The sequence below is a fragment of the Centrocercus urophasianus genome, unplaced genomic scaffold (genome assembly GCF_019232065.1).
Source record: "Centrocercus urophasianus isolate 14NV4802_14NV808 unplaced genomic scaffold, USGS_Curo_1.0 seq_16, whole genome shotgun sequence".
Taxonomy (NCBI): domain Eukaryota; kingdom Metazoa; phylum Chordata; class Aves; order Galliformes; family Phasianidae; genus Centrocercus; species Centrocercus urophasianus.
The window spans coordinates 30,734,511-30,758,079 of NW_024884711.1; the positions used below are offsets into that span (position 1 = coordinate 30,734,511).

Sequence of the window (23,569 nt, forward strand, 5' to 3'; positions counted from 1 at the left end):
CTCTGCAGTACTGCTTTGCATTTGTAGCATGTCATAGAATCATAGAATGGCTTGGGCTGGGAGGGGCCCTGAGGATGATCAGGTTCCAGCCCCCCTGCCACAGGCAGGGCTACCAACCTCCAGATCTGGCATTAGAGCAGATTGTCCAAGGCCCCATCCAACCTGGTCTTGAACACCTTCAGGGATGGGGCATCTACACCCCTGGGCAGCCTGTGCCAGCACCTCACCACTTTCTCTCTGAACAACTTCATCATGAGCAGTAAGGCAATTTTCAGAAATAGGAGTGGTTTTTTTTTTTCCTCTGATGTCATAATTCTCATAACAAAATGGGGATAAAAAGAGAGGATATGAAAAGGTTAGTAGAAGCCTACTGCAACGGCCACTGTTCATTTTACAGCCTTCAGCTGTAAGATGCAGTTCTTTATGAGACAAATTTTTAGACACATATAATGGACTGTTGAGGAGCAGGACAGAGACAGATGTAGAAGACGTTAAAACAGCCACTTCACCAAGGAGCAGAATGGAGTCGTACCTCCAGGAAATAAGCAGCAAGAAAACAAACCAGTAAGAGAAGGGTGGGCACCCTTCTATTGAGTTTTTTCTTCCTGAAAAATTGGGATGAAGGAGAATAAAAGCGATCCAACCATCATTTGAGTAAAAAAGATTGTGTTCCTCTTGTAGCATAATCACTTGGCACACTTCCCATTGGGAAGAGAATGTTTTAAGAGGATAAAGGGGAGGAGCAGGGAAAAAAACAGTCAAAGAGCAAGAAATATGCTATCTATAGATGTCTATTATTTTGAAAAGCTGGTAAATCAGATACTGGACAGGTGAGAGTCCATTCTGATATTGTTCCCTTTAACAAGTTATTTTTAAGCATAATACCTAAGTGCATAAATTGAGTAGTAGTTGTTTGTTCTACTATTATAAGGACCCCTGGCTATAGGGTCAAAATAGGTAACAAAAACAGTTTGCCTGCTTTTTTGGAGTGCAAGTGTAATTAGGAACAGTTTATTTAAGACAGTGGTGAATTTTCTATATTTTGAAGATTAAATCTTAATTGGTTGTCCTTCTAAAAAATGTACTTTTTTGAAACCTATGAAAAGGACTTTTTGTGAATATGATAAATCTTAATAGGTAAAAGTTCAAAAATATTCTGAAGGCAAATTGCTTGAATTAGACTGCTGATAATGGTAAATGCCTTTCTGCTTTGTACAATGCCTTCTTAAGTCTTAAGAGTGCCATTCATTGTAAAAATTTTAAGAATAATTTGAAGAGCATACAGTAATTATATTGTACCCTGAAGCACACTCTCTTGTGGCCCTTTGTTTCTTTTCTTTTTCTTCCAAGAATGATGGCAGTATTATGGATTTAAAAAAAAAAGAAAGGAATTTTGTCATATTTCCTTGTAGAATTACTCAAGATGCATGCTGAAAAAAGACATAATGCTTATAAAACACAAGTTCTATGCATTCCCACAAATAAAAAATCCTAAAATATCTGATTCTATGGACCTTAATAATAGCCCCTGTGAGATGCTGATTTTTGTAGTTCCTACGAAACTTGTGAAATGCACAGTGTTTAATCTGAGCAAAGCAAGCATTTCATTTAGTCTTCTGCTAGTTGGTTATGGGACCTGTTCAGGATTTGGACCTTAGAAGTAACAGTACTCTAATGTATTTTTTTTTCTATGTAAGAAAAGGGAAAGGGAAGAAAGAAGAAGAAAAAATGAAAGAAGTTGAGATTATGTCTGAAGTCCAGGATGAAATAAATCTGGAAGATGTCCAGTGGCAACCACCACCCGACTTCATGTTAATGAATTATATTAATGATGCTTCTAAAACAATTCTACCACTCACCACTACTCGGGAACAGGTTGTGGCTCTTGCACAGTGAGTACCTAATTATATTTCTATAAATAATGCAACAAAGTTGATTTGGTAAAATAACAGTTTTCTTTTCACAGGACAACTTTTTCAAGTTTGTTCTTTTTCCCACCCATAATTGGAATCAAAAAACAGCTTTGGCCTGGTATTTTAATATGATTTTTGATTTTGTTTCTTTCTTATTATTTTATTATAATTAGTTTAAAGTAATTAAAGTATCATTTGCAACAAAGGGGTATAATTTTCTCATTCTGAAAATACTCATGTTGGCAGCTTCAGGTTTTTGACATCTGTACATCTGTAATGAGCCTTTCCATTGAGCATTTCTGATAAGTCAGGATTTCCAGCGTTTTACTGTAAACTTTCCTGTTTGTTCTCCAAATGAATGCACAATGAAGACTGTCTTTAAAGTATTTAAAATATTTTAATTCTGAGAATTTCCTTTTATTAGAGAGCTTGTTTCATGAAATATATCCCCTCTCATTCCTCTTCACACTGCACATATTTTGTGATAATGCAGATGACCCTTATTCTTACTTGTCATCTTGGCTGTGATAATGCCCTGAAGGTTGTTGAACAGCAATCAAACATTAGGAGAGAAACTAATGTTTTTTTTCCCCCTGGATTTTAAAGCAAACAACTAGAAAGAAGCATTACTTGCCATTATTTACTCACAGCCCCAAAATTGCTGTGAACATTCTGTTGACTCCAGTGGGTTTTGGATGAGGGTTTAAAAAAAAACTGACCCAAATGCAAAAATTTTGTGTTCTGCAAGAGGGGGTCCAGATTCCCAGGAGGTGCCCTTTTAATTCCCTGTATGTAGAACTTTGTGCAGTTGCTGCTGTCTATGCATGCACCCAGTTAGTGGGATGTAACCATTGCAGAAAAAAAGTCTGTAATTAACCAAGCATTGTCAGTGAAGAAAAAACTGCACAATGGTTGAGACTGTTGCAACTTATGTCTGTTCCTTGTCTTAGGATCCTTCTTGCGCTGTAAGTTTAAAAATACCTTGGGGTAAGAACTCTCTTGTATTTTGTTTTCTGTACCAAAAGCACAGGACAGTTTTAAAAGGAGTTTTCAGGTGCTACTATAATTAACATCCTGATGATTTAATAGTGCCAGAACATTGCAATGATGTGTGTACACACACTTGTTATCAATGTGTGATTCATTAGTAGTGCTGGCCACTCAGCCTAGGCACCAATCACTGTCATTTCCAAGCAGTGTGGTTTCTTTCATCTTCTCCTTAGTTTAACCTTTCCTATCTTAGCAGTTTCCTGGAGAGTTCGGTGTCAGATCCCACTGAGTCTCTCAAAATTTGTTTATTTCTTTCTACTAACCTCTTTTTTAACCAAGCAGTCCACTACGATATGAGGACTGTCTTCTCTGTTGATTGCAAAATTAGACGAGTATTCATTCTTAACTATCTAGCTGTGTATAAACTACACCGTCTTTCTCAAGGTGGAACTCATAAAATACTCCTTCAAATCCACTCTTCAGACATACAGATGAAATATTTGCAAATACACAAGCTGGTGAAACGATTATCAAGAACTGAAGTAGAATGTTTTCTGCAGGGATTTGTATTCATATGCTGCGTTTTCTGTGTGTGTCTGGATAGCATGTGCTGAATTATCAGGGAAGAAGGAGGCAGCTGCAGGAGCCCAGGCACATCCATACTGTCTTTGCTGGGAGGAAACTGGCATGGGTTGGGGAATGCACCATGGTACTGGCTGCCTCCTTTTAAACAAGTGCAGCACATCTTTGTGCATGTGCAGGAGTGGTGTGCATGTAAGCTGAGGGGCCTTCACTCCCTTTATTGAGAGCTGGCTGTAGGCAAGAGCAGCACAAGAGATTATTTTGGACCCCTTTGCTTCTTCAGGCTCATGCTGTAATTCCTAGCTTCACATTACCACATCCAGTCTGCTCCGCAATAACTCCTGTGCTGCTGCTACCAGCACCTCCCTAAACCCTGGATTTTGAGAAATAAGACCCCTTGAATTGTTTTGCATGCATGTGAGACTAAAACCTGTTTGCATAGGTTTACTATGGAGGCAGTGATGCAAAAGTTTGCTCCCAGTCTGAGGTAGTGACTGTCATGTTAGCTCTGCAGCACCTTGTTCACAGCCCTCAATAATACCCATGCTTTCATCTGAGGACACCGAGAGGAACAAAGCTCTGTGCATAGAGGAGCTGTGGCAGAGGGGAGGTGAAGATGTGTGTGAGAGGAGGTAGGGATGTACAAATCAGAGTTGGATCCTGTTTGTGCACAGTCACCCAGAAGGCACTCTCTTGGCAGTGTTTGCATAGCTTGTGGGTTCTGATTTTCTTTCTTTATTTAAACTATTTATTTATTTATTTTTAAGGATAAAGATAACCTCCTGCCCAAATGTTGGCTTTGGCATAAGAAAACACATGTAGAGATTGAGGTACCCTTTCTGGGTGTAGTTACTTTCCATGTTGTGAATGTTGTCTATGATTATTTTTGTCACATATTCTCATGCTTTAATTAAAATTTCAAATGCCAGGGCTGGGGGTTGCACTACATTGCTCAAATAATCTGTTATCTGCAGAGGTGAACATTAGTTTCTGAACTATTTACTCACTGATTTCAGTTTTGATGAGGATGTTCTCTGAGTATTTGGTGCCCACGCTAGACCTCTCCAGAATCACCGCTGGCAGCTTTGTCTTTGGTCTGTGATATTTATGTTTACAGTAATGTTTAACTGTAGATAATATTATAAATAAAAAAAAGGCTACTAAATAAAACAATTACAGCATTCAGAGCAACAGTGTTAGAGTTGTATATATCATTCTCTTATTGCTTCTGTACCTTCTATTTTATGATAAATTCAAGAGGCATTGTAGGTTTAATTGATCCTGGTGTGCATTGGAACAGGTTTGTTGCAGACAAAATGGGTGGTGCAATTGAAAGAGACAAACTACACGATTTCAGCTGGGAGCTACACATAAGTGAAATAAAATTTGAACTGAAATCCAACATTGTGCCTATTGGGAAAGTTAAAAAAGGAACATTTTACCACAGGGCTTTACTTTTCAAGGTATGTTAACATTTACTTTATAACGTAATGTTATTTTTGCTAAACGGATATTAAAACTAGAGTATGTTTGCATCAGTGTAATCTAAAGTAATCTAATATTTATATTAATGTAATATCTTGTGTATATGTCTAAGTCTACAGAAGTGTATACATATTTTACTGGCAAAATTGATTTCCCAGTGAACGAAAGCCAGCATTGCTTCTTTTTGTAAACATTCTTTTTCTCATTAAATTGTCTTAAGTGATATCAGCAGAACACTTGATAAACGGCAAAAAGTCAAGATATTTGTTTGGTAGTCAAAACATTTTATATTTTCTGTAAACTGTAAAATATTGAATTATGCAGTTTCCTGGGGGATTTTTGGATGCTGCAAATGTAAATATGCTGGGACCATTTCTATTCATTATCTGTCCAGTATTCTGTGACAATGCATAACAGCTTTTATGTTCCAGTTGCATAGACTAGAAAGCTTTGTTTCTTCCTCTGTCTTCATGTCAGCCTGTTTATCTGTGCTCTCCTTTTTCCTCGGCTATTGGGTAGCTGGCCTCTTCTCCTTGGATGAAAAGAAAAAGAGAAGAAGGGCTTAGACACTAAGTGGGGAGGACCTAGGAAATAATATAGAGGGAGAAAGAGTACAATGCAAAATATATGACATTCATGGGGAGAGAAAGTTCCTGACATGCATTGTGGAGGTATGAGAGAAGGAATTAATTGTGCTGAAGCAGTACTGAAGTTCTCTTACCATCCACTGTCCTCTCACCATTATGTTTCCAAAGAAACATTTGTAGGGACAAATCCTCTCTCTTAAAGCCTCCACAATCTCAGTCTGGAATATCTTTGTTTGTAAAAGTAAAAATCTTTCAGAATTTTATTTCTTCACAGCAGATGCATTCTGAGAAAGTGAGGTTTTTTTGTATCTGGAAGCCCTTGCAGCACTGCTGGGGACAACGTAGAGCTGAGGCCATGGAGGTGTTCTATCTAGTTCACCTCATGTTTCATTGCTTCATACACTGAAGGTGCTGAAGAGCAAAGAGCATGCTTTGGAGTGAAGCAGCGACCTTAAATTTAACACTGATAAAAATGTTACCTTTCTACACTTAACAGTGCATACAAAATATGCAAGGTACACATATCATTACTTTGTGTTAATGGTTCTTCAGAATATTGTGCAAAACAGAGTCTTCCAGGAAAAAGAATACCTTTCAGTGCAGTGTGGATTCTGTTCTTCATTTGAGATCTGAAAGACAGGCTGATGCATGAATATGTTGGTGTCTGAGAAGAGTAAAAATGAATAGTTTTTATGCAGTGCATATAATGTAGTAGAAACAGCATCTATAAGCAGTCTGTCTAAGCACAACCAACAGTAAATATTTGCAGTTTGGAAACCCCACAGATATTTACACAGACTGTATCAAGAAAGCTCTTTTTAAGCATCACTCGCTATCACACAAGCCAATTGTATTAAATGATTAACACCTTTTCTTTCTCTTTTAGGTGATAGCAGACAGACTTGGAATTGGCTGTAGTTTAGTTCGTGGCGAGTATAACAGAGGTTGGAATGAAGTTAAATTGGTTGATGACTCTCCTCAAGGAGTAACTGGGCTTCTGCTTCCTCCTCAAGAGTATATTGTAGATCTGATGTTTGTACCGGGCTTTCTGATGAAACAAGAAAGTGTAGAGGCTGATCAGTACAAATATATTTAATCACACCCAAATTTCTCAAAAATAAGCGTTTTAAGATGATTATATGCTGTAATCTATGAAACAAAAGGGGGTTGCAGTCCAAAGGAAATGCATACATTTCTACAGACGTTTGCTGAAAGACGCTCTTCATTTTCTTAGAATTTACTTTAGATATCTGTATTTGGTATGTTGTTCTAAACATGGAATTAATCATATTTTACATAGCCAGCCTCAGTTCTTAGAAATTAGGGAGGGAGTGGAGGCTGTTAGTGTTGGTACTACATTAAGACTAAAATTAAAATTTAGTAGATCAAGCATATTTGATATATTGTGCTTATTATATAGATTTAAATTATTTCCAAACTACTTTTTTTTTTTTTTTTTTTTTTTTAACTTGTGGTTCTTCAACAGTGCGCTTTGCTTCTGGGGAAAACATTCCATTTATATTTCTTGGAACTTGCTATAATTATGGATAATATACTCTATGTAAAAGTAAATAGTTTGTCCTGCCACAGAGGAGAGAGATGATTTATAAATTAGTGCTTGCAATCTCCCTTTAATTTCTAAGTCTAAGGATTATGTGATTCTGTGATTTCTACCTTTCTAATGAATGTGAACCAGCAAAGCGGCAGACTGAAGATAATGGTGCTGTCAGTGGGATTTTGATATGGGAGGACCTAATGCCTTGACCAGCATACTTCTGTCTGCTTGTTCTGCATGTATAGAGACTGTTATGGCAAACAGGATTCTAAGTGGATTATTTCAGTCTTTTTAGATCAGCTTGCTGGCTCAGAGACATTTCTGAGGGGTGCTTCTGTAGCTACACGTGGCTACAGAGAAGGATTCTTCTATTTTCCCCAAAGTATATGCAGAGGCAGTACAGATTGCTGGCAGCAGCATACCAATGTTTCCATGCTTCCCCTCTATCGCCCTTGGTCTCTGATCAGTAGTTGAGCATCCAGGTTAATTTCCACTTGTTTTATCTTTTCCAGCAAGGGACAACTGCTGTCTAATTCATGGAATTAATGCATTTCATATATTTTCTGATTTTACTAAACAACAGCAATAGCAGAAGACTTCTAGCATGTCACTCCTTCAAACTCTATGCTCCCTTGCATTGTAGAAACTGAACACTTTCCCCAGTAAACATCAGTAACTATTTAACTCTGGACCCTGAGAAGGATCCAGAACTTATGGAGCAAAACAAATATTTCTTTTCAAATCCAACAGGAACTTTCAAAATCTTATATATATATATATATATATTTGTGTGTGTGTGTATAACTTGGCTTCAGGCAAAAACAAATAAATCTTTTGTTGGTGAATATGAATTTGGGATGATGGTGTACTAATTCATCAACAGGTCCTCTGCATGAATCTGAACCTCTTCTATTACGTGACTCCCTTCTCCAAAAATCCAACTTGTTATCAACACAGTGTCAAAATGGAGGCTGTGCAGAGGCAATAGGCTTTTACTGGCTAACGTGCCAACTTGGTTAAAATAGAAAAGTGCATTAATACTCATATTCATAGCTCTCGTGGTGGTTTTTACAAGAGCCATTTCCCCCCATAATTCATGCAGTACCTATTTTCCTCAGAAAACTTGAAAATAAGCAAAAAATTCCCCAGACGATGCAAAGCCCCAAAACAGCATGCATAGAAACCGTTGTATATGCCATCACAGCAAAGCAGAAGAATGAAGGATGGCAAGAGTCTGTCTGCCCAGGTAGCCTATCTCCAGTAATGATCGATAAAGCAAAGGTTAAGAACATGGCACAAATACATTTCTACATTTCCAGAGCAGTTTGCAGTTCAGGGGCTATGCCTCACGCAGATGTCACCCAGGGGAGGATCACAGGGCTCTGCTCCAGTGCCTTTCCATGGGCTTTGCTAGACTGCTCTGTGGCTGTGGGGTGTGATTGTTTCCTGCTCTTTACCAGTGTGGCCATTAGAGCAGGACTTTGCTGATAAATGAAAAGCTCCTTAGACCTCTTAATGAGCTAATTATTTTTCTATTATAAAAATGCTACCTCTGACACTGAAAGATATCGGTTATATTGGGATGACTTTACCTGGCCTTCCTTGTCCAGTGTTACCAGGCAGGATTCACACTTCAGATACAGGTGGTGTATGTGCAGCAATGCCAGCAATGTGGGGGCAAAAATGTGCTCATGTGTGTCTTTGACCTATAAAAATGTTATTTGTAGGACATAGCAGGAACTCATGTGTTGGGGGCTCAGTGAGCTAGTAAAAGCTTCTTTCTCATTAAGGAGGGAGCCTATTTGCATGCTAATTAACCAGCCTGCTCTTCCAGCTCATTGATGTTTCACTGACATGCTGAGATGCCATCTATGAAAACTGTGCGCAAAGCAGAACCAAAGAAGCTCCTGCTTGAAGCTGAATAAATGCCGAGGGACATTTATTGAAGGCAAATGGCCGGCTGGAAGGTCTGACCTCCTCAGGCTGGGCAGCCACAGCCAAAGGCCTGTTTTAGGCTATGAGACAAAAAGCTCACAACTCTTTAGTAAAAGGCTCTCCTAAAAAGTGCAGCGCTGTTTGGTTGTGCAGCATTTTCTAGTCTTCCAAAATCTGCCTACTGCTCCCCATCACTCCCTTGTGACTGCTGCAGAAAACTGCCGAATACAACAAATCCCTATATGGATTCCATAGCATGCAACACGCTCCCCTTTGAGGTGCTAGCATCACGCAGGCTTGCTCCAGAGCACAGTGCAGCCTTCCTGTGGAGCAGAAGCTGCTCCGGGGAGCCCACACCCTGCTGCAATGGGCTGAGCAGTGGGGCACCAGGGAGCTCCCGGCCTGCAGGCCCTGTCTATGCTGCTTTGTTCTTCTCGTGCTGTCTCCATTAGATGTCCCTAAGCTATCTCATTGTTTCTGATATTAGTTTTTTGTGTTAACCTATGTTCTTCAACAAATGAGCAGCTCTTTCTAGATATAAAAGGGTGTAAGGATTTGGTGGGGAAAATTAAAAAAAAAAAAAAAAAAATCATCAAAAAGTGTAATAGCAATGGAGTGTACTAAATTCCTTTTTAATTCAGCTTCTCTGCACAGGAAGCTTTTAGTGACAGAGCTTGAAAGAAGAGTCCTTAAAGGCCAACTGTGTCAAAAGGATATTCTAGAGTCAAAAGGATTTTCAAAATGTCATTAATTTTAATTGGTGTTAGGGAACAAATTAGAAAGGATACAGGTGAAGTTTCTGCTCTGTGTCCCAAGATACAAGAGATTTTGTTCATGACATCTAATATCTAAAGTTGAGAAACTAGCATGTTTTGTGATAAATAGGCTCTCTTCAGACACAATTTATCCATGGTAGATTGCTGCTGTCATACAGCCTCTTCTCCCGGGTAACAGCAATAGGATGAGAGGGAATGGCCTTAAGTTGCACCAAGTGAGGTTCAGGTTGGATGGTAGGAGAAGTTCCTTCTCACTAAGAGTGGTGGTGCATTGGCACAGGCTGCCCAGGGAGGTGGTGGAGTCACTGTCCCTGGAGGAGCTGTGCAGATGTGGCCCTGAGGGATGTGGGTGTGGTGAGAGTTGGGGTGGGGTTGGACTAGGTGATCTCAGTGTTTTTTTCCAGCCCTGATGGTTCTATGATTCTATCTGTGAATCAACTTCTCATACTGCTCCGCTCTCTGACACAGTTCTTACTTCTCAAGTAACAAATGCACTTGAGGAAATCACAGTCTGTTTCTAGATAGCTGGAAAAAAAGTTTTCCAAAGCCCAGGGCCAAGCAACTCATTTTGAGATACTCCCATCTTCCTGACCTGACCTATGTGCTATGAATTGGTCCTTCTCAGTAGATTGGTTCCTGGGCAGTGGCAACGGGCGCTCAGCCCCTGCTCTCGCAAGCCAGCAGCACTAAGGTGGGGATGAGTGAGCAGCACAAAGCCAGGCGCTGGCTCCACGTGTCTGCAGTGAGTGAAGGGGTTTCACTGTGAATTGGAGGAAATGAAGAGTTTTAGGGTATTTTTCATCAGCTTCATTTTGTGCTTCTCCTGATTAGAAAATGCATTACGTGTTTTGGGGATCATCTGAGAGAGAAGGAAAGGTTTGTAACAGCGTTTATGTGAATCCCAGATTTAACGATACAACCAAATGAATGAGAGGGAACAAAACCTGTTCTGGTGAGCCCCGTTCCTCAGGAGTTGCCACTCACTAGGGAAGAGGAGAGCTGTTGTTGGGGAGCACAACCCACTGGAGGGAGGAGCAGAGCTTACCCTGCTCCTCAATCATTTCTATTTCACTTTTTTATGATGCAGTCGTGAATTAGTTCTTTCTGCATTTGTAATTAGAGAGTAGAGCAGATGGTCAGGGTTTAGTTCAGGGCGATAAATCCATTAAGATAACCTACAGGAAGCTGCTGCTGCAGCAGTTGCCAAATAATTACTTGATGTTTCGTTCAGGCTTTGGGCACTGGGTGGAAGGAGAAGCAGCACGGTTTTTTACTGCCTGAGCTACAAGGGGTGAGAAAACACACACATGGCTGTAGGGAATGTGTTATTCCTGGCCATGCGGCTCAAGAAGGATGAGTGGGAACGGACTCAAGTTTACCAGTGGTGGTTCAGGTTGGGCATTAGGAAAATCTTCTCTGAAAGAGTGGTGAAGCACTGGAATGGGCTGCCCACAGAGGTGGTGGAGTTACCATCCCTGGAGGTGTTCAAAAAAAAGGGTAGATGTAGTACTAAGAGGGATACGGTCTAGTGGGCAGGGTGGTGGTAGTTGGACAAGATGATCTTAAAGGTCTTTTTCAACCTTCATGCTTGTATGATTCTATGAACAAAAACTGCATAAGCATGGATTTGGGTTTGCAGAAGGATATTTGTGTGATTTCTGTACCTCAGAGCTCCCTGCCTGGCTGGATAGTGACACTCCACTTGTCTCCAGAGCTGGTAGCTGAGGCAGAGCTGGGCTGGGACGTAATCAGAGCTATGATGAACATAAGCACTCTGTGCACCCCCTTAAGTAGACACTGAGCTTTCTAGGAGGGACCCATTCCTCAGCTCAGTGTGTCCATGCACCACAGTCAGAAGGCATTTGTAGCAATAAGCCAGCTGAATCACTGGGGATAATTTACTTTAAATTTTACATACTGTTGCTAGGGGAGACTTTCAGCTGCTTCCCCTTGTGTGTAATGGGGAAAAAAAAAAAAATGAGGAAAATTAAGTAACAACTTAATTGGCTTTTATAGCAGTCTGCAGGGGAAGTGCAGGCCTGTTCTCTGCCTAGCTACAAAGCACGGTGTGTGCCGTAACCAGGGGAGGCCGTATTACTGGCATGACAGCACAATGATTTTTTATTAAAAAAAAAAAATCAGAAAAACAAAATGTCTCCATTTGGGGGCTGCTTTCTGCTTGGGAAGGACTTGTGAAGTGGTTGGGGGTTGGCAGGTTGGGCACTGGGTGGAGAAGAGGCTGGCAGCAGCCGAGGAGCTGCTGTTCTGCTGCCTCCTCTCACCTGTGCCTCCTCTCACCCAGAGAGCAGGGCTGGCAGCCAGTGGAGTGCAGGGCCAGGGGGGTGCAGCGATGGGCCCTGCAGCAATGGGTCCTGCAGCAATGGGTCCCACAGTGATGGGCCCTGCAGTGATGTGTGCTGCAGAGGGTGACACAGCTCTGACTGCAAGATCTCAAATGTGAAATGAAGATGTTGGCATTAGCTGGATCTGCATGTCCTACCTTTGTGCTCACAGTGATCAACAAGCAGCTTGCAACGTTCTGGGCAGTAAAGAGGTTGGTGATGCCAGGGCTGATGAGCATGGTACCTTCTGCTCCCGCTGCTGCCCTGCTTGCACAGCCCAAGTGCTGCAATGCCACGCAGAGCACGAGGAAGAGGGCACAGCAACAGATCTGCCTTGTTTCATTTCTCACTGCCTCCAAGTTGTTGCATTTTGCAGTAGAATCAGCAACAGACAGCAGTAAGAAAGATATCGACAGTCCATTTTTTATTGAATTTTGTCTTCAAAAATTCAACCAGCGGTTAAATCAATGTCAATTACATTAAAGCGCATACGTTTCAAGACCAATCACTTTCTCTTACTCTTCTTCATTTCCTGGTACCTAAGCCAGAGCTGCACTGACCTGCCTGCTGGGGGTTGGGGGCCAGTGGCAGGGAGATGCAGATAGCACATCACCTTCAAAATTACTTGATCAATATAGCAAAGAGCAATGCTTGTAATGTGCATTTAAGAGAGAAAAAGCATGAGCATTTCTGCATGCAGACCCTGGCCTTGCTCTCTGTAAAACCAATCCATAACAGCCACCAAACAAATGTCTTGACAGGATTTTTTTCCCTGGCACCAATTAGTGTGCACACTACATCTTCTGACTGCAGCACAAATTCAGTTGTAATCCGACAGCAGCGAGAGGTGACTGACACCTGCCCAGCTCACTGCTTTGGATGCCCCACTCCGGACCAGAGTGTGTTCAAACAGAACTGTTTTGAGTAGTATAGTAGCTCAATAGCTGCTGGTCACAATGCTGATCTTTTTGTTCACAGCGTGATTTTATTTGCTTTCAGAGTTTTTCTTAACTCTATCCATGTTTTTTATCCTCTCTGAGGACTGACTTAGGATTCTTTATGGTTCTGTCTGTATATTGCATGTGCTCATGTTACACTTGTCATGGATGTAATTTGATTCTTGTACTAGTAGTGCCATCATTCTCAGTCTTCAGGAACCTCATTCTACTCTACTGCAGGCAAACTAAAATTATTGTTGAAAAATTTTAATATAAGGACACTTTGTGGAGCCCTGTACCAGGGGTTTGGTGCTTGGAATCCTGAGTGTTCTGTACGTTCCTCGGAGGTGGTGACTCCAGCACTGAAATCTGGGTGGTTTATGTCTGACTGGTCTCCTAGTTTCTGGGGCAGGGAAAAGTCTTCCCTATCAATCCAAAGGCATCCCTCCTTCATTTCTTTAAGGTTGCTAATAGTTATTATTCAAAGCCCCACTGGGAAGCCCTTGTTTTATGGATTTTTGCATGTTTTCAATCTGATTCCTACATGCTTGATCAGAATGGTGATTGATCTTTAAAGACCTACACTATTGACTTATCTTTTTTTTCCTGGGATCTATCTGAAGAACGTGGAACCAGGAACACACTGCCATGTGTGCAGTGCACCCTGCCCAGGTAACATCCCCTTGGTCTCTCAGCATCCTGGCCACATCCTGACTGTGCCAGGAGGAGCTGTGTCTACTCATGGGAGGAATGGAAAGCTGAGTTAGCAGAGAGGAGCAGTCCCTTGGTGCTGGAGTGCTACTGGTGAGATTTCCAGGGTGCCACAGCTGCATGCTGTGCCTTTTCCCCACTGCTGAAAGTCTCCAGCAGCCAGCAGTGACTGCACCAGGATCTGCATTTTTCTCCTGCTGCACTCGCTGCTCTCTCTGGCTTACAATAGTTCTCCATTTAAGAGGTCCCCGAGTTACAGACTGCCACAAAACCCATGTGTCTGTGCTGGGTATCGCTGCATGCTCCCTCTGGTTTTGTGTTTCCCATTGCCATCTCCTTGTGCTCAGGCCTTTCCTCTGCCTCAGCACAGCTCTCGCTGTTGTCATTGCTGCCCTCCTTGTACCAGATCTTGAGACCTTGCAGCCCCTCCTCCTTCTTGCTCCCTAAATTAATTTCCACTATTTTTGCCTTTTTACTTGCATTTACTTTTAAAAACCTGCCTGCGAATGACTGTGCCATTAACCTCTGTGCTCTTCGCAATACTGTATACTTTGCAACTTCATTAAAGTCTGAGTAAAAGGAAATAGAGTGCCTCAGTGTAGGACATACAGATGGTGTTCTGTTCTCTGTAACTGAACCGGAAAGGACAGTTCCTCATTTTTGATCCAGAAAACAACCTTTGTACCTTTCCAACTAAGATGTTAGTGAAATATGGCCGATATGCCCTTGTTTTGGTGATTCTTGTGTGACTACTTTAAAGGATGCGTCATACATCAGAATATCAGATGGAAAGCTGAGGGGTAAGATATGTGGATAGTAATTGGGGGAAACAAGCAGTGGCTGTATTAAAAATAAAGCTAAAAAATATATAAAAATAAAAATATATAAATATATATATAAGAGAAATAATGTTAAAATTAGAGGCTGATAACTGTAGATAGTTTGTTGTTGCTATACAAACAAATTCCCACTGAGGGGAATTGCTTCTGCCGCTAAACTAATAACCATCCACCACTATAACTCCAACAGCCATGCTGCTTTTTGCAGCATCCTGCTCTCAGAAGATACAGCTACTTTGTCTAAAGCATGAAATAATGCAAAATCTTGCAGGCTGATATAGGGGATTTAAAGAAAAAGGAAAGAAAGGCCTCTTAAGGAAATTGAAAATGGTTAAGTGTGCAAAGTGGCCTGAAAATATTTTTTTTCTCACGAATGCATTAGGTTGCAAAGGACACCAACAATCAGGGGAAAATGGTATTTGATAAGAGATTCATTCAAAGTGCATTAAAAATGTCCTTTCTTTTTGAAATGCATTAGATCGTTAGCTACAGGTAAACATGAAGCGCTTCCTACTCTCCTTCCAACTATATACGGGTTTGTATGTATTTATACCTTAATTTATCACCTTCTGCTACCAGATTTTCATTTGAAAGAGTTAGAAATACATGCAAAAAACCTCTAGCCTAGTAGAGATAGCAAATTGCAGTGCTTTAATGAAATCTCAAACCTTCCCTGAGCCATAAACCTACAGCTGAGATTCATACAGCAAAAAGTGCTTTTTAGAATTATCTGGATTCCATCCAGGATGACTGAAATAGGGATCAAAGTAAATGACATGTGCTGGAGGAATGGTGTGTTGAAGGCTAATCTAATGCATATGTTTAGGGAAAGTCCATTTATCCATAAATTAAGTGGAGAAATACTTCAAAGGGCAAATATGATCTTGAACAGCAATATTTTGGGATACTAAAATGTTTCTATTAAGGAATCTAAGGGATGTTACCGTTCATAAAACCACACGGAGACCATTTCCATGCAGACTGGTTCAACAGCTCTGAAGATCGATCCGTTAGCAGAGGAAAACACCTACAATGGAGCCAGGTAGTGTGAGTGACAAGTAAGGGATGAAGTCAGCCAGGGTCAGATGCAAAACCCGCAGAGTTACAGCAGAAAGAGCTTTCTGGGCTTTGCAGGGTTTCAGAGGGAGCCTGGTGTGTCTTCCCTATGTCTGAATCAGCAGAAGGGTCCTTGTGTCAGCAAATGAAGAATTCCTTTTGAACGTAAAAGGAGGATTATGCAAGTATGCACCAGGGAAATTCAGGGCATGTGGGTGTGTCAGTTCTGCCAGGTTACCATTTGGAAACCTGTGCCTGCTGGGCACAGGGTCTGAGGGATTTTGAAGAGCAGAGAGACCGCTTTGGCTGAAAGAAATAGGTTGGACACAAGGACGAGAATGCGCAGAGCGTGTCTGCTCAGTGCAGCCTGCTCCGTGTTCTATTTCTCCCTGGTTTCATGGAGAGGGGCAGGGAGCGGGATATTTCTCATGTGTCTTCACAGATCAGTGTAACAGCCTGCACAGGAGCGCCCACAGAAACCAGCCCTTGGTCACCTCTGTTTGCAAATCCTCTTTTATCTCCATAGTTACACTGCTCCAAGAAAGCCACATCCGGTAATTACAAAATGCACACTGAAGCTGTAATGCTGTTCTCTGGGTTGCATTTGTTAAGCTTGTTGGCCAGCTTGTTCATCGCGTCTCTCTAAAAGGCTCTTTTAGAGAAGATTCTAAGACTTGTCTCCACTCTATTAGGACCCCACCAAAATACGCGTGTTTCTTTTCACTGTTGCTGTAAATCGTACATGAGTGATGTAATAACCTCCTCTCACATCAAGGCTCCCGCTGATGTCTCCGTCCACCACTAGGTGCCAGTAGGAGCATTGCTTTTGGAAGACGGGAGGCTGAGATGGGCGATCTGGAGGGGCCGGCTGTGCCTCTGCATCCATTTCTCGTAATGGTGTGTGACTCTTCATTTCTGTCTCTACGTCATCTTACAGCAGGGAGAAGGGAAGAATAACTCTTTGCTTGCAATTCGCTTACCGCTATCAGTATCTTTAAATTGATGGGATTTTCACATTTCTGCCACCCAAACCCCCAAAATATTTTCTGATCCTATTTACGATATGCTTTAGGTTTTAACATGCAGCTGAGCAGGGTTGGTAATCCTGCACATTAACAGGAGGCACCCACCAGGGGACAATCTGTAGTGCTTTTTCTCATGGCAATGGATATCTCTTGGCAAAGCAAATCTTGTGCTGACAGGATTTTCCCATCGGTGGGTTAAGCTTTGAGCAAGGCCCTGTTTTAATTACCAGCTGGGCAGTGGCACACTGCTGGCTGTACGCAAAAGCCACCATTCCCCACGGAGCTGGCTTGGTGGGCCAGCACAGCCGCTCTCCATACTCACTTTGGTTTTGTGTCACATTTTGTTTCTCATCATAAACTCTGCTCTCAGAGGTTGTGCTCTGTTGTGCCAGGCTTTGAGCTGCAGCTTCACAGGTGCAGTTCAGCTACAGATGTATTTAGGTACTGGAAGAAAAGAAAACCAAAAACTACTTTCAAGCTTTGTAACATACCAAACTGTCAGTGAAACAGAAATGGCAAAAGCTCCTGCTGTGGGTTGGTTGAGAATTCCCTTTGGAAAAGAGATTCCAACACAGTTCAGTGCCAGTGAGAAAACTTTGACAGTGCCAAATATTGTTAATATTAGTACATGATGAGGAAAGAAGCTAGAGCTCTTATCAGAAGCAGATGGTTTTGTGGCATCTCTGTTCTTAATCAACAAGAAAGTCTGGTTTCCACTATAGTTCAGAAAATAAGTACAATTATGGGAGTGGATGGCTATTGTTTTCTAAGACATATGGTACTTGTGGCAGACACGAAAGCAATACCAATACTGGGATATGACCAGACAATGTGCTGAGATCTACAGGAACACAGGTTGTCTTCTTTGTGACAAGGAATGAATCCACCTGAACGCAGGGAACGGTGGCACTGTTGGAAACATTCTCTCCCCCTTCCTGATATAAAATATGTACATGAGTAGAGTTCTAAGTATGAAGAGCATACGGTTGGTTTTGACTGGAGAAAATGATGAGACTGGTGAGAGTGTAGCTGTTCAAACAGAGCTGAAGGCTGGAACTCAGAAAATTTATTCAGAGAACCTCAGGTGAGCTGCTGGAAGGGATTTAGTCCAACCATTCATCCCATTACACAGTCAGTGCTTCCTAATGCAGTCCAACCAAATATTTGCTTAAGACGTTCTTAAAATCCACATCCTCATGATGTGATGAGGTGGATTGCTTAGGTCTTTCAACCGCTGGTTAGGCCCTGGGGAAAAGGCTGGGTTCTCTTTGCAGCAGTGCAAGTTTTTTGCTGTTTGCCCTGCAAACATTGTTCTCTCATTTCATAGCAGCTGCCCTTCTAGGACACTGTCTTTATTCCCTCAGTCATCTCCCTGCTAGACTAGAAAGGGCCAACCCCTTCAATCCTTCTACTTTATGTGGTGTTTTGCAGAGCTTGATCCTTCTGCTGCCCTGTTTTCTCTCCTTTCAGTCAATCCTTTTTCTTGAAGCACAGTACAAAGCTGGACATCATGCAGCAGCTGGGCCCAACCTGCCTCAGCAATTAGAGACTGTGTGGGTGCTCCTGCCTACACACCTTCACCTTTCCACAGCCCATGACCCATACATGCATTGTGACCTGCTGTAACACCAGGGGCTTTCATAAAGAACTTGCCACCACAGCCCTAAATCTCTGCTGTTTATTACTTGTTAAGGTGTGAAAGTATGCAGTTGAGTTCAAGGAATTGCATCTTCAGGGGACTGATCTACTTGCCTAACCAGCTGTTAATTAAGGTTACTTTTTATTCTGTTACTCTCCTCCAGTGGTCTTGTAACCCCTTCTAGAAGCATTAGGTATCACTGTGAACATCAGAGGTGCTCTCTATAGTCAGTTACTACAGTAGTTCATTGCAGTAATAACCAGTTTGGGGTTTATTTTCCCATGATGCAAGAGACCTTTAGCCAAAGCAGTCCTTTCTGTGAACCATAAAGGCAGAGCCCTGAAGAAGAGCCTAACTAAAACTCTTTCAGGAAATGGAACTTGTGGAAACATGGAGTCTTTCTTCTTTTAAATCAGTGTCTTGCATTCTGTGTCCAGTAGCAGAGCTGAAGTAGGATTTGCTCCAGGAACTTCCTCTTATAAAAATAATACTATAATAATGTAACGATCTGCGTAGTATTATCAGACTTCTGTTATCACTTGTGTGTTTCAGAATCTGAAAATATAAATGAATGTGAAGTTTTCTGTGTTTAGGGAAAAGAAAAAAGAAACAGAACCAAAGCAACAACATTAAAATACATATTCAGTAATGTGACCCTTTTGTTGAAAACATGCCCAGCCTGTTCTTCCTTGTACAAGTTTGTAAATACTTTGTATTCCTCCAAGCATTGTCACTGTGGTTTGCAGTAACAGGAAAATAAATCATGTTTGTTAAATTGAGCTTTCCTGCTTTCAGATTTTTTTTCAGCAAAAATAATCTCTAAGTCAGAACATCAGCTTCATGAAACTGGCTGGGCTTAAATGCCTCCCTGCTGAGAGTTACTAGGCAACATCTCATTTGGCTTCACCTATAACAGGCTGTTTCCATTCTCCCTGGCTCTGCTGCCTCAGTAATAAAAAGGGTGCGTTCACTTACTTAGACTTCTGCGTGCTGGTGTAGTCTTGAAAGTGCTTAATGTCTTTAGAAAGCTCTAGTGCACTGAATTTACCTTTCCTCTTAATCTTGTGTCTTTGGAGCTCTGCATTTTTTCTCATTCTCCCTGTGCTTTCTAAGCTATTTCATAACTCTTTTACAAACATCAAGCAGGCATGGTGATTATCATAGCCGGCCTAAAACAGAGCTGCACCAGAACCCTGGAAGGTGTGAAGCAGCAAGAAGAGCTGCAGCTACTGCTGTGGCACAGTGTCACAGCTAGCAATGGCTGCATTGCCATCAGAGGTGGCTGGGCTTCAATGTGCAGCCAGGTGCTGGCAAATCAGGCAACACCTGCCTGAGTACTGAGATTTTGGCTGGGATATCAAGCTGAAGTGTTCCTCGTAGCTGCACATGCATCCTGTCATGTGTTAACACAGAGTCTCACTTATCTGGGTGGGATTACTGCAGGGTAATGACAGTGGTTTTAAACTTCTCTGAAGTTTTCCTTAAGGCATGCACAGTCTTTGTGAAGATCAGCATAGATCAACATAGGTGGGATGAGAACTGGCAAAATAAACACTTCCTACCTGTGCTCAGGGACACCAGATCTCGCTGACACCTTCTGAAGGTGAACACCATACCAACAAAATAGACAACGGAGCAAAGAAACCACATGCCCACAAACACTGGAGTGCAAATTGCGCTCAGTTTACCACCTTGAATGTACACAGCCAGCAGAGACCACCTGTAGTGAACTGTCACGTCAGTATTGGCTGGGAAGCTTGCCTGAGCAAGAGAGCACTTACACCTGTAAACATCATAGTGCACAACTGGTGCTGGAGGAAGCAACTGCTGGAGCCTCTTTACTCCTGAGAAAGTCCTGTAAGGCTTGGGTTTGGTTTGTGCAGTGTTAATTACAGGTATGTAAATACATGCACAGTCCCATTCCTTCACAGAGAGCACCTGGCCTACAGGGTACTGGTACATCACCTAGCAGCAATGTAAAGCATAACTCTGTTGGCCCAGAGAAATCAGTGAGCTAAGCAACTTTATTCTTTTTATTCAAATTGCAGTAGTAGAAGAAGGTTTGGCTCTCACTATATTTGTAAAATTAGAGTGAGGGCACACTGCCTTTCAGAGTGGCTCTGCCCTGTGGTTTGAAGGAGCTGGAGCTGTACTGAGAGACATTCTATATCCCACCCTGAACACTTCACTGTACCTCACAACATGTTTAGATGTCTGCAGGTACCCATGTGTATATGCCAGTAGCTGAATAGGGAAAATGATCTTTCTTTGTAAGCGTGGTCATCCTTTCTACTAAAATGCAACCACATGAATAAATGTGAAAAATTGAGATGGTAGGTAAGGGAGGTAAGAGTACAAATTTCTTGAATTAGCTCTCCAGATGTTTTGTTTGTTTGGGTTGGGATGTTTTGGTGGTTTTGTTTGTTTGCTTGTTTGTTTTGGCAACCTGCCTCTCATTCTGTGCTGCATCACTGATTGGAAGTGGTTGCACAGTGACCTCGTGTAGCATTGGGGGTATAAGACATGGCTTTCTTCATCCCTCTTTTTGCTAAATTATCACTTGCAAAAAATTATCTGGATCAAATGCGGTACTGTTTAGTACTCCTTTATAAAATCATCTTGTATTTGAGCATGTCTCCTACAAAGATGCATTTACACAATCTAGTTTTTTGCCTATAAACAGAGCTGTTGACTTTGATGGTCTCAATCCCCGTGTGATGCTGGACATTCAAGACCTCTGATCCTGAGATCTTTGGGATGGAAATGGGATTATTTTCTGTGCCTACAGTACCAATCCCAGCATGACAGACCCAGCTAAAGGCCCAAGGTGTTACGAAACACTAAAAGACCATCATAGGCTGGAAGAATTCCCTTGTGCATCTTCATGAATTCGTTCCATGATAGCAAATAAAGAACATTTGCTTCTCTGAGTTGAATATAATCTGCCAGGCAACTGTAAATCAATGTTCCATCCTTTACATGCGAGAAGTCTTTCAACATTACTACTTCATTAATTAGTTTCAATGATGATACTTTTTCTCCCATTGTGTTTTTAAATAACCTCTTAACAAACCCTAATTTATTTTTCTATATAATTCTCAAGAGATTTTAACTCCTTAAATAAACAATCTCAGACCTTCCTTGGTCCTTGCAGCATCTCTGCAAGTAAGTAATTATTCTCAGTTTTGCTGAGGGAAGACTCAATAACTTCACTGACTTGCTGAAGACTGCAGCCAAGCCAGAATTAGACTGTGCAACTCCTAATGGTGTCCAGATTTTCAGACATTATTTTTCTAAAACTTTTTTGGCACTTAATTGTTTGGAGAGGATGAATTATTGAAAGAGAGGAGGAATAATTTAGTACATATTTTTCTAACTGTGGTATCAAAACTACACAGCTAAGCCAAATAGGGCAATGTTGGCATATAAAGAGCAACACTTGATGTCTTTTTCAGAGCAGAGGTGATACAGGCTTGGTTAGGAAATAGGTGGCTGGAGCTCTAGCTGTACTGTGTATTTGCATGCAGCCCAAAATGTATTTTATGTCCTTTATGTATTTTATGTACCAAGAAGATGTGCTTTATAATGATGTACTTTATGTTCCAAGCCAGCTTTAGATAGAAATGGTATGAAGCAGATTGAAAACAGTATTTTTAGTATTGCCTTTCAGAGGCAGCGTGGCTTTCTTTGTGAGCTCAAAGAGAGACAAGGAGAGAAGGAGTAGATTACTCTTGTGTTACTAGCAGCTTCACCCTCTTTTCACCAGAAACATCCATTATGTTATCTATGTATCCACAGAACTGCACTGATGCTCTGTCCTGTGGCAACATGCTGCAAACCATTTGGATTTTCCTTCAAGCTTGTTGACAACCTAGTCTGATTGTGGTTAGAACTGGAGAAGGAAGACTTCTTGCTTTTGAGCAAGATGGTGAGGGCTTAGCTAGTCCTCATGTTGTATTTCCTCGTCTTCAACATCAGTAGAAGAAACAAATCCTGCCAGCACACAACTGAACTGCCTCTTTCTCCACTCAGAACTTAATGACTTTTTGCACTGGGAAGCCAAGTGTTTTACAGCCATACTCCTGTGCCTTTCCCACTTCCTGCCTTACCCATGCCATGAGCTGTGGAAACACTACACCCATAGCATGCCATGTGCTGCTCAGTACCCCATCACCTCACGGATTTCACAGCTCTTTATGCATAAATAACGCCTAGCCCCAGCCTTTGAGGCAGTGATAAGCCACACGTCACAGAATAGGAAGCTGAGGGACAGCTGTGGGAAGTGACTCGCCCACAGTCCCCCGGGGCAGGGCAGGGCAATCTAATTACAGAAAGGATTCTCAAAGGCTCTCCAAGTGTGAGCTGCTGCCAAAATTCACAAAGGCAAAATAGCTTAAAAGCAAAGCCCTTATTGAAGAAGTGGCCAGATTTTGTCAAGACTGAAAGAATTTGTCTCAAGGCAGGTGTGTCCATGGGGACTGGCTTTAGTAGCGCTGAGGAATGTATGTGGAAGGGATTGGCAGTTTGCCACAGGGCAGAAGAAAGAGAAATTCATGCTCATTATTATCATTCATTTTGCTGTCTTCTCTCTTTCTCTCCCCCCGCCTCCCTTTAGCTCTGTGGTATCCTTCCTCTCTCCTCTCTAGAAATCTCTTTGTAATATCCTCCCAAATCTGTCTTTGTTGACTGAACTCACCCTCATCCTACGTTGGATCTGCCTTAGCCTCCATCCCTCAGTCCACAGCCCTTAGTGCCAGAGATGACCAAACACACAGCCAAGCGCTCACACCTGAGTCAGCAGCTACTTGCATGCACTGTGGGTGGCTGTGGGGACCTGGCCTTCAGGTTGCAGAGGGGCTGGTGGAGCAGGTATCAGATGTGCTGCTTCAGATCCTCTTCTCTGCACAGTTTGTCAGTGATTAAAAAGCGATTTCCTGAAAAAATGTCATTTACAGAGAAGCTGCTACAGAAATTGGGGAAAAAGGTACAATTCCCCAGTGATGCTTGAGTATCCTGCTCAGTTCTGGAAACCAAGACTCTGCTGTCCTGAGGCACCACTGAAATACAGAAACGTGGATCAGAGCTGGGCTCAAATGTTATTTCTGAAAGACCAAAAGGCAGATCAGGACATTCATAATAGGAAGAAGGAACAGGAGAAGATATTTTGCACAATTCATAGAATCTAAGAATCATAGA

General features: G+C 41.8%; 1 protein-coding gene across 1 annotated transcript in view; it reads left to right on the plus strand.

Moving 5' to 3' along the window:
* ARMC3 (armadillo repeat containing 3) overlaps positions 1-6,902 on the plus strand; it is a 57,150-nt gene extending 50,248 nt beyond the window's left edge. Inside the window, exons 16-18 of the mRNA XM_042817213.1 lie at positions 1,698-1,892; positions 4,786-4,948; positions 6,444-6,902. Of these exons, the coding sequence (XP_042673147.1) occupies positions 1,698-1,892; positions 4,786-4,948; positions 6,444-6,653 (568 nt within the window). The 3' untranslated portion in view covers positions 6,654-6,902. The remainder of the gene's footprint in view (positions 1-1,697; positions 1,893-4,785; positions 4,949-6,443) is intronic.
* Positions 6,903-23,569: the final 16,667 nt, after the last annotated feature.